The following is a 12,123-nucleotide window of genomic DNA, read 5'->3' as shown; positions in this document are numbered from 1 at the left end:
AAACAAGAACACACCTATGGACAGAGCAATCATGTCCTTGTCGGGGTTTGGCGTCAGCTTCATCCCGTCAACAATGTTCCGAATCGGATTGAACGTGTTGTTGGCTGTCATGGAAAGAGAAATATCCCATGATGCTTTGCCTTTCTTGGTCTTCGGCTCCATAGTTGAGTTACGGTGCCTGAAAAAAAGAAAAAGAAAATGAAATTAGAAATGTTTCAAAGGAACATGGATGACTCTCTCTTTCTAGGACTTAGGAGTCTGGGTGATGAAATTATATATATTTTTACGAACCACATCTAGGCATGCTCCCTTGAGACATTTTTAATTTCAGGTGTTAAAATACAGCATTCCCAGCCTTCTGAACCACGGCTAGCTCTGGCTGTCATCAAATTCACCAACTGCGAATTTTAAAAACAACTGGCAAATTTTATTTTAATTTGGCAAAATAATTCATGTTATAATTGATATTTTGTTACAACACAGTTTCTGCAACTTTTGAAGATCAACAGTTAATTCTGCTCACCTAGATCTAGCCCTGTTCAAACGAACACAGTAATGGGGAAAGGTTAGAGAGCCATGCCCCCCCCCCCCCCCTAGTACCTAGTACCTAGTACCTACCAGCCTGTTGACCGATGGCCTAACCACGACGCCACTGAGGCCGGTACCTTGAGGAAATTAATTTAACAAAAAATCCATTAAAAATAAGTTTATGAATAAGGTGAAGAAGAAAGAAAATAAAAATATATATATATATATCAGTGTTCTAGCTAGGATGTTGATGGGGCAGGGCGCTAATTTAATTGTAGGGCATTTTTAACGCGGAAATCATATTTTTGAGGCAAGTGCTGAATATGATCGAATTTTTCACATTCATAAATATCATATATGTAGAAATATCTATGCTGGTTTTAATATACAAAACGTTTTTGGAGGGAGGGGGACAATCAATTTCTAAACCGAAATTTATTATTCTTAAATTTGGATGTTTGATGAAACAGTATGCGAGATTATTGTACTAATGTACTAAATATAGACACTATTTTAAAAAAATCGTTCCATCCAGTGCAAAACGATTGGTATGTGCCATAGGATGGTGCATATAAACAATCCCTTGCTACTAAAGGAAAAAATTAGCGGGTGTTTTTTTTTTCTTCTAAGACAAAATTTCAAAATTACCAAATGTTTGACATCCAATAGCCACTTATTAATAAATAAATATGCTCTAGTGGCACCGTTAAATGAAATCAAACTTTAACTATTAAAATGTTTTACAAAAGGTTGGATCATAAAAAAAATCCTATTCTTTTTTCTATTATATATAGTATTTGTACCATTTAATATCATGCCCAAATGTAATTTAAAATAAATAAATGAAATAATTAAAAGAAATCAAGAAATGAAAAAAAAAGAGAGAATGATTAGAAATAAATAAAAAGAAATAAATAAATAAAGGAACAAACAAATAAAAAAATTGACATAAGGATATATTTGTAACAAGTTGCTCACTGCATTTAAAAACGCTATTATTGCATGTCAAGGTCTACATAGATTTCTTTAAATAGCTTTTGCAGACATGCTTTTAACAAAACACAGTTATACCTACATAGACCAAATAACCAGTGTTGCCATATTATCGTATAAAGATGCAATCAATGTGTCATTGATAAGGACCACTGACATCAGTTTGACGTCCAATAGCTGATGATAAGATAAAAAAATCAATGTGCTCTAGTGGCGTTGTTAAATAAAACAAGCTTTACTTTTTATGTAGCAGCTGATGATTTCCTCAAACCTGCCTGTCTGTTTTATTTGGTGGAGGTACGGTAATACTAAACCATTGTGGACATCTGTGACATAAAATTAAACCTGTCATTTACAGCTGTCATTTGTTTTCATACACCATATGCTGGTTACATGCTGGTTCAAGGATGAGCGGGCAGAAGGTAGATGCGTGTCAAACTACTTTCTGCAAAGCAAGGCCAGAGAAGTTGCCAGTCAGATTAGAGTACAGAAGTTCCAGGCATCAAACGGGTGGCTACGTAGGTGGAAGCAGGGATATTCGGTGGAAATCAGACGGGGGACAAACGACGCACAGAAAATCCCGAGTGATTACAAGGAGAAAATTTCAGGTTTTCATTCAGCAATCCGGGCTTTAAGACAGAAATGGGACTACACCGATTACAACATAGCAAATATGGACCAGACGATGGTTAGATTTGACACTGTACCGAAATACACAAATGAGGTCAAAGGAGCAAAGACTGTGCGAATCTCTCACACCGGCGGTGCTAAAAAGGGGTGTACAGTAGCTTTGACGGCGAGTGCTAATGGGGACAAACGGAAAGCTTTGATCATCTTCAAGGAGAAAAATGGTGTTATCGGCCCACGAGTGCTACCCATGTTGAAAGTGCCAGACAATGTATTGATTACTGCTACGGAGAACGGTTGGATGACAACAGTGAAAGTACACCATTTCATCCGACATGTCTGGGGACCAAACGACGACGACACTCGGCGACTTCTCATATTGGATGCATACAAGCCACACACGTGCCAGTCATCGACAGATCGTTTTGACGAGTACGAGACCGACATAGTAACAGTACCAGGAGGTACGTAAAAAATGTTTTTTTAATTTGATATTTTGTAATTTGATATTCAAATTTGTTTATTTATTTATTTATTCACAGCGGTTTTTACCTAGTCATCTACTATTAAATATGTTATGAAATGTAATCAAATTAACTAGCAATTATTTGGTCAGTCTCATTATTTTGATGATACATTAATTGCGTGAAGCAATAAACAAATGGTTTACAGTATTCAATATTTATTTTTCAGGCTGCACGGGACTTGTCCAGCCAATGGATACTCACGTGAACAAGGTGTTCAAAGAGAGAATAAAGCAACAGTGGTGCGAGTGGTTCAAGTTGGCAAAGCGGAACTGCAGAGGAAATTATGTACAACCGACAAGACAGAACATTATAGACTGGATAAGTGTCGCGTGGGAAGCTGTTGAGAAGGGAACCATCCGGGGGGCTTTTAAGTCCTGTGGGATTTCGCTACCATTGGATGGAAGCAGAAACTATCTGCTATGTTCTCGCTTGGTTGACGATGTTGGACTGGAAATCGAGGAAGTGCCACCACATGAAGAGATCGAATCTGGAGTTCATTTCGATGATGAGGATGACGACACTGAGGACATCGAGTTTGTTGGGTGGGACCAGGATGAACTTGACATCTGATTATGTACTTTCACTTTGTGTGCTGGATTATGTGTGTTCATACGTTGTAAAATAAATTAAAAAACGATATTCTTTGGATGTTGAAATTAAATTTATTACCGCTTTTGTTGTTTTATTTATTGATAATTTCCAGGTTCTTTTACTCATTAGTGAACATTGGAAATTTTTAACAAAACTGGCCCCATGTCTGGAAATAAGCCCACCCCCAACAAAGCTACAAATGAGTTGTCTTGGCCCCCTGGGCTTATTCCCGGTCAAATACGGTAATACTAAACCATTGTGGACATCTGTGACATAAAATTAAACCATATGCTGGTTACATGCTGTTTAACCACTGAATTACTGGACATCCGGCAAATACATTAAATTCATTGGCAGTTTGCCATGAATGCTCATGTCCTGTGTTTGTGTATGTGATGAAAGTTAAAAGTCTGTTTTGTTTAATGACACCACTAGAGCACATTGATTTATTAATCATTGGCTACTGGATGACACATTTTATTTACGGTTATATGGCGTCAGACATATGGTTAAGGACCACACAGATTTTGAGAGGAAACCTGCTGTCGCCACTTCATTGGCTACTCTTTCCGATTAGCAGCAAGGGATCTTTTATTTGCGCTTCCCACAGGCAGGATAGCACAAACCATGGCCTTTTTTGAACCAGTTATGGATCACTGGTCGGTGCAAGTGGTTTACACCTACTCATTGAGCCTTGCAGAGCACTCACTCAGGGTTTGGAGTCGGTATCTGAATTAAAAATTCCATGCCTCGACTGGGATCCAAACCCAGTACCTACCAGCCAGAGCCCTCAAAAGTAATCGCCGCCTGAAACAGCTTTTGCCGCTGCCTACTTTTCGAGTAAAATTGTTCAGTTGCTGCATTTAATGGATGGTGACTGATTTGCGCTAACAGAGGCCATGAGAATGCATCTCAGAGGTTCGATTTTTCAAATGTTTCTTTGCCCCCTGCTATCATCACTGTTGTAGCCTGCTACTTCTTAAACTATTGAGGGCGCTGCTACCAGCCTGTTGACCGATGGCCTAACCACGATGTCACTGAGGCCGGTACCTTGAGAAAGATTAATTTAACAAAAAATCCATTAAAAATAAGTTTATGAATAAGATGAAGATAAGGACCAACAAAAAAAAAAAAAAATATATATATATATATATATATATATATATATATATATATATATATATATATATAACAAAACAAGGCAGTTTGGTCTTCTTCCCATGTTATGTAATCCAGTGTTTTCAATAACACTAATATGGGCTCAACAGGCTTTTTGTTTGTACTAGACATGCCAAGGTATTTTAGTTCAGTAATGTTGATAAAAGATGGTAATTTTGGTGTTGTAAATATTCAGTTCTAATGCTTTTCAAGTAATTTTAATTGGATTACAGCTTATTGTAAACTGATAGCGAATGTGTTCTGTATTGTGATTGGTTGATTACATTCTTTTTCCGGGATCAAATGAAAATAACACTCGGAAAGCTAATGACATCATTAGAAAGTGACGTCATTAGCAATTGGAACAGGCGAAGTTGACGATTCAAGGGTCTACAGTTAGATTATAGCCAGTTATTTTTTAAAAACAACCCAAATATACAGTTAGTTCCGTAGAAAAACGATTCAGTTTACAATGGACATGGGGTCATTCCACGCCAAAACAACCAAATTCCAGAAATCTTCCCGGGTGACCATCTCCAATTTTGATGAAATTTCACCCATTTGTGCATCTATATAAATGATGGATGCATGCAAACTTTCAAGTCCAAATACTGAGTAGTTTTGAAATTATGACTGGTCAAATGCAGGGCCTGTTGACCCATTTTTTGCACTCGCGACTGTCAAGTGATTTCGGATGATTTTTGAATGCTAGTAACTTTTTTAATTATAAAGATATCAAGTTGCAATTTACTGTATTAGCTAATTCATACATGGAGAATCTATAATTGTACTCATTTTGTACATATGTCATAATTTCTGTCCTGGAGACCCCTAAAGTTTAGTTTTTTTTATCATTCGGAAATGATATTTGTTAAATTTTGGGGGATTACCGGTATTACTCCCTCATTATTTATCACAGATACAAACTGTTATTTGATTTGAAGTATATACCTATAGATGTTTCTTTATGAGAAAGCTTATCTGAATCAAATGAAATGTTAATGTGTAGTTAGGGTCCAAAGTTGAGAAGAAACAATACATTGTGAAAAATATACCTGCATACCAGGGGTGGTTTGACCACGTGGGCAATTACCCAGCATCATGTGCTTTTAACAGGAATAACTCATGTGCATATGCTATACATGTACCACGTTTTGACTGTGTGGCTCAACTCCTTGATAGTTAAATGAACTTACATTTAAACCCCCGTACAAGAGCTCATGAAACTGTCAAGTGATTTCGGAGGCTTTTTGGATGCTAGTAACTTTTTTAATTATAAAGATATCAAGCTACAATTTGCTGTATTAGCCAATTCATACATGGAGAATCTATAATTGTACTCATTTTGTACATATCTGTCATAGTTTCTGTTCTGGAAACCCCTAAAGATTAATTTTTTTATCATTCAGAAATTATATTTTTTAAATTTTGGGGGACTATTACTCCCTGATTATTTATCACAGATACAAATTGTTATTTGATTTGAGGTATATACCTATAGATGTTTCTTAATGAAAGAAAGAAATGTTTTATTTAACGACGCACTCAACACATTTTATTTACGGTTATATGGTATCAGACATATGGTTAAGGACCACACAGATTCTAAGAGGAAACCCGCTGTCGCCACTACATGGGCTACTCTTCCGATTAGCAGCAAGGGATCTTTTATTTGTGCTTCCCGCAGGCAGGATAGCACAAACCATGGTCTTTGTTGAACCAGTTATGGATCACTGGTCGGTACAAGTGGCTTACACCTACCCATTGAGCCTTACGGAGCGCTCACTCAGGGTTTGGAGTCGGTATCTAGATTAAAAATCCCATACCTCGACTGGGATCCGAACCCAGTACCTACCAGCCTGTAGACCGATGGCCTGCCACGACGCCATCGAGGCCAGTGTTTCTTAATGAGAAAGCTTATCTGAATCAAATTTTTTATTAATGTGTAGTTAGGGTCCAAAGTTGAGAAGAAAAAATAAATTGTGAAAAATATACCTGCATACCAGGGGGGGTTTGACCTTCGGTCAAAAATGACATTTGTGGGATCAAATAGACAATAACACCCACAAATCTAAAAACTCCATTTGGTTATTTCCTAAACATTCCACTGATTTTGAGGTTAGCATGTTTATACATAATTTGGGCTTGGTTATTTTTGGCTTGGTTATTTTCGGTTTGGTTATTTTAGGCTTATTTATTTTGGGCACACCCTTTATCATCTCAGGTTTGGAGCAATCTAAAGCCCTGTAATCACTAAAAATTGGAGGCCAAAATTGTAAAGCACCAGTGGAATTTAATATTTATCTTTGCCAATCTAAATATTACCGTATTTAAAAATGTATAATACTATGTTTATGTTTTATGTTTTCAGAGTAACAGATGAATCATCGTAGCCATCTTGTTTTGGACTTCAAAGCTGGCATCTGATTGGTTGGTTGAGATACTAGGTTTTACTGTGGTATCCTAGAACAATGGTCACGGTGGAGTGGCTAGGTTTTGCCATGCTAATAACTTCGTAATGAAGGAAAATATCGCTATACACAATACACTAAAGGGAAGTCATATACCCAGTAACTTCAAAAATAATATCAACTCAATTTTGATTTTAAAAATGAGTTACTAGGTTCTGGCTTTGCACGGGAGTGATGAGACCCTACAGCTCACCCCAACATAAAATGCTTTAAAAGACTAAGTAATAGACATACCCTATAACGACTGGATTAATAATCTTGTGATGTAAGCCTAATTCTCGGAACTGAACATACGGGTACTTCGACCCCTGGCCGCCATTGTTTATCATGTGACAAGGTGAAGCTTCTCCTTAGTTACGTATGGTTTGATAGTGAAATGAGGCAACTTTGGTCGATCATTTACAACAGTTAACGGTCACGATGCCTAACACATGTTGTGCAGTTGGCTGCATAAACCATAACATGATGTTAAAAAAATATATCGTTTTACAAATTTCCAAAAGAAGAGACTCTGCGCCGCTTGTGGGTAGGGTCATTAAAATGACAAACCTGATGGAATTCCATGGCTTCCCTCACAGACTTTAATGTTGTTGCTTGTTGGCACCAACAGAGATTAATTTAGCAAACAAAAAGGTTAAAACATGTGCAGTGATAAAAATCCCACATTATATTGTAAATAAAATACACAATTCCATCGTCTTCCATGAAAACCCCCCCAACAAAACGATGCATCCAGTTCTTGAATAAAGAGTATATTCCTTTATCATTAAATTTGTGTGGTCTTTATTTTTCATTTAATCTTAGTTGCTTGGATATTATCTATACTTGTATTTATTTTGCCATACCACAGCTACTACATCTTATTTATTTATTTTTCAATTTTAAAATAAAAGTTTATACTGCTAAATTACACACATATAATAATTATAATATAGGCCTAAATTCTTGTTTAAACTTTTTTTTTTTTTTTTTTGGCAAATGTGTCTGTAGCAGGCCTGCAGTAAGAAAATAAATTCTTGTTTAAACTTTAATTAATTTTTTTTTGGCAAATGTGTCTGTAGCAGGCCTGCAGTAACATGTATATGTATATGTGTGTGTGTGTGTGTGTATATATATATATATATATATATATATATATATATCTATATATGTATATGTATACATATACATACATACAATATTATTTTTGTAGACATTACTTAAATTGAACTGCAATAACAATTCCAATACAGCACAAGACTGAACAAGAAAATATCTGCAATATCCATTGTGACTAGATATAAAACACCACCAATATTATATACTCTTCAAAAAAAGAAACGCAAAAGGGTACAAATGGGTTATAACTCCGATTTTATGTTTCCTACCGGTTCATGCTTTGTGAATATAAGGTCATTGCATGTCCCAAACACATTCCCACGGTTACATTCGATAAAACGCAGCTACTGTACAATAAAGTTCCAAAATGTGAATATTCGCAAAAACGCAGCCACATGCAAACCATGTCACCACTGCACGTGCGTTGTCTGCACGTGCAACATGAACACTGACAGTATAAAAGTGCAGGGTGTTCGCTTGCCTGGCCTCTGTATCTGGCCGACAGTTGACAATCCAGGACATGCCATGTCTCAGTGAACCGCAGAGAAACAATGCCATCGGCCGACTAGATGCAGGCGAATCCAGAACGGCCGTTGCCAGGGCATTCCATGTGTCCCCAAGCACCATCTCCAGACTGTGGGACCGTTACCAGCAACATGGATCAACACGTGACCTCCCTAGATCCGGTCGACCACGGGTCACTACCCCCGGGCAGGACCGCTACATCCGGGTACGCCACCTTCGGGAACGATTGACTACTGCCACCTCCACAGCCGCAGCAATACCAGGTTTGCGCAGGATATCCGACCAGACCGTACGGAACCGCCTACGTGAGGTAGGAATTCGTGCCAGACGTCCAGTTCGAGGTGTCATCTTAACACCACAACACCGTCGACTCCGACTGCAGTGGTGCCAGATTCATCGACAATGGCCTCAACTGCGATGGAGACAGGTGTGGTTCAGTGACGAGTCCCGATTTCTGCTCCGACGTCATGATGGAAGATGTCGCGTGTATAGGCGTCGTGGTGAACGTTATGCGGCAAACTGCGTGCAGGAAGTGGACAGATTCAGCGGGGGTAGTGTCATGGTGTGGGCAGCCATCTCACACACTGGCAGAACTGACCTGGTCCACGTGCAGGGCAACCTGAATGCACAGGGCTACATTGACCAGATCCTCCGGCCACACATCGTTCCAGTTATGGCCAACGCCAACGCAGTGTTCCAACATGACAACGCCAGGCCTCACACAGCACGTCTCACAACGGCTTTCCTACAGAACCACAACATTAATGTCCTTCCTTGGCCATCGATATCACCGGATTTGAACCCAATTGAGCATCTATGGGACGAGTTGGACCGACGCCTCTGACAGCGACAACCACAGCCCCAGACCCTGCCCGAGCCGGCAGCAGCCTTGCAGGCCGAGTGGGCCACCATCCCCCGGGACGTCATCCGTACTCTGGTTGCTTCAATGGGCAGGCGGTGCCAGGCAGTTGTCAACACACGCGGAGGCCACACCCGGTATTGACTCCAGATGACCTTGACCTTGGTGGTGTGTCCTATCACTTACTCACAATGGACTAGAGTGAATTGTGAACAATCCTGCAATATTTGGTAATTATCGGACTCACCATTCAATAATTAAATCAATTCTCCAAATGTTACGACAATGTGGTTTTGCGTTTCTTCTTTTGAAGAGTATACATATATATATTAACCATTATTTACTCAGGCAAGTTTTTGTGTTTTATTACTAAATATACCAGGTTAAACCCTATTATTAAAACATTTGCATGTTCGTTTGACGAGGCAACACTTAAGTTTTATTAGGTTGTAGACCTCGACATGAAAATAACTGAGGGAACTGATTATTTGCTCCATAATGTAGTTTATGGGGGGCAATTTAAAATATTACCATATTGATACTACATGTATATAAATTCACATGCCAAAGGAAACTATATATTATTCTCCTTGAAACTAATCTCAGATGTGATGGGTAAGTAGAGAGAGATATTGCTCCCCCTAGATGTCAAGGTCTGAGGATGGCTATATTTTATTATTGCTATTTTTTGTTGCCTGCATTAAACCGGTAAGGAAGGGCAACATCATGTGGTAATTTTGCAATCTGTAAAAACAAAAGCATTTCATTATTTCAAGAAACTGTATTTTGTTTTAAGAATAAAAGAATGTATTCAGTGGAACATTATACTGTTGCCAACACGTCTATATAATAAGATATGACAATAATACTATTGTAATTTTGAACTTGTAAAGTAACAACTTTGCCATTGTTTAATTATTACATATTACTTGGAAATAAAATAATTATTAAATCATAAAAATAATTAACTTAATCATACATACAAATTTTATTATAAATACAAATTATATATTTTGTAGCCCACATCATAATTATTATATTAATAATTATCTTATCATTTCAAAATTGTTAAAATTTATAATTAACATTACCTTAAAATTGCATCAACAAAAATTATATTCTGCCCAACCTGCCCTGTCCCCTCGACATTCAAAGTACACGGAAACACATCGGTACTAAATATAGATTATACTAATTCAGATTCTCGTTGTTCGTTTCTCTTATATGGCAACCCAAGCTGTTATAATACACATAAGACGTATTGCAACTATGTGTTAGCTAGCCCGAGTACTCTGACTAAGAGAGCTAGACGGACATTTGGACATAAACACGCTCTCATTACAGTCAGAGACCAACCTATGTCTTTTTTTGGCAATTCCTGACTACCAAACGGTAGGCAACGAGTCCCGCTCTAATACCACAACAATCCTATGTTTGACGTCAAATACCTTTACATCAATCATTTTCGAGTTAAGTGATACAAAAAAATCCACATATTAATCACTAATACACTTACTACAGAAAGAAACCCGACAGCACCCACATTCAGCTACGCTTCGTGACACAATCCGTCGCAACAATTGCAAAGCTCGGCGATCTATTTCGAGACTGGGCGATTCCGCCTTGTGCAGCAGTTACAGGGGTCGTCTCATAAGAGGAGGCAGTACGTTGCACATACTTTTGCCGTATCCTGTCGATAACACCCCAAATGTATCCTTCAAATTCAAAATGGAATCAATAATGTGTAATTGTTTTGGTTTAATGACGTAATGAAATCCAAATTCATCCAAAACGGCATTAGCCAACTCTTCCATGTAACTTCGCTTGATATGAGACGGCCCCTGTAACTGCTGCACAAGGCGGAATCGCCCAGTCTCGAAATAGATCGCCGAGCTTTGCAATTGTTGCGACGGAGTGTCACGAAGCGTAGCTGAATGTGGGTGCTGTCGGGTTTCTTTCTGTAGTAAGTGTATTAGTGATTAATATGTGGATTTTTTTGTATCACTTAACTCGAAAATGATTGATGTAAAGGTATTTGACGTCAAACATAGGATTGTTGTGGTATTAGAGCGGGACTCGTTGCCTACCGTTTGGTAGTCAGGAATTGCCAAAAAAAGACATAGGTTGGTCTCTGACTGTAATGAGAGCGTGTTTATGTCCAAATGTCCATCTAGCTCTCTTACAGTCAGAGTACTCGGGCTATGTGTTAGCTACAGAAAATAAATGACAATATGTAAGGCATGTAAAAAGTTAATATGATAACTTTATTCTATGTAAACCAGTAATCACTAAGGCTTTGCTTCACCCCCAAAGACCCGAATGATCGGTAACTAGGCCGTGTGACGTCACGCCGGTTCCGAGAATCAGACACTTATATAAATATTAGTGCATGATACTGTTAAGGGCATTGAGAAATAAACGTATAAAAACGATTTCAAATACATGAATTAAAATCGATATGTGTCTGACGAAACATAAATCCCTATTTCACTAACCTTGTCCATCATTGGGCCTGTTTTGGACGATATCATAATGTAAACATTAAGATAAGCAGTTAATAAACGAAGCCCATTCCATAATTTTCTAATGAAACATTAATCTTTATGGCATGGCATTTACTATGAATAAATATTTACACAATCTAGTTAGCTGCCGATTAAAATACAACAATTAAATGAATGGAAATATACCTGTGTTCTGTAGCTGTATGATGTGTATCAGAATCTGAGTAGGGAAAACGTGTAGG

General features: G+C 38.0%; 2 protein-coding genes across 2 annotated transcripts in view; one reads left to right on the top strand and one right to left on the bottom strand.

Annotated features, from left to right (window-relative positions):
- LOC121388859 (tyrosine aminotransferase-like) overlaps positions 1-12,123 on the bottom strand; it is a 51,304-nt gene extending 39,181 nt beyond the window's left edge. Inside the window, exons 1-2 of the mRNA XM_041520376.1 lie at positions 12,068-12,123; positions 15-178 (exon numbers count right to left, since the gene is read on the bottom strand). Coding sequence (XP_041376310.1) covers positions 15-162 — 148 coding nt within the window. The 5' untranslated portion in view covers positions 163-178; positions 12,068-12,123. The remainder of the gene's footprint in view (positions 1-14; positions 179-12,067) is intronic.
- On the top strand, positions 1,904-3,492 carry LOC121389264 (tigger transposable element-derived protein 6-like). The gene is made up of 2 exons (XM_041520863.1): positions 1,904-2,612; positions 2,842-3,492. Exons 1-2 carry the CDS (start codon positions 1,904-1,906, stop codon positions 3,243-3,245), a joined length of 1,113 nt encoding a protein of 370 aa, XP_041376797.1. The 3' UTR covers positions 3,246-3,492.

This window comes from Gigantopelta aegis, chromosome 14, assembly GCF_016097555.1.
Source record: "Gigantopelta aegis isolate Gae_Host chromosome 14, Gae_host_genome, whole genome shotgun sequence".
NCBI lineage: Eukaryota > Metazoa > Mollusca > Gastropoda > Neomphalida > Peltospiridae > Gigantopelta > Gigantopelta aegis.
This window is presented reverse-complemented; position numbering and strand designations above follow the sequence as displayed.

What these genes read in the sequence shown, in the direction of transcription:
- LOC121389264 (XM_041520863.1), top strand. Translation starts at nt 1,904, where the DNA reads ATGCTGGTTACATGCTGGTTCAAGGATGAGCGGGCAGAAGGTAGATGC. An exon ending in CATAGTAACAGTACCAGGAG is followed by an intron (nt 2,613 to 2,841) that starts GTACGTAAAAAA and finishes TTTATTTTTCAG; the next exon opens with GCTGCACGGGACTTGTCCAG.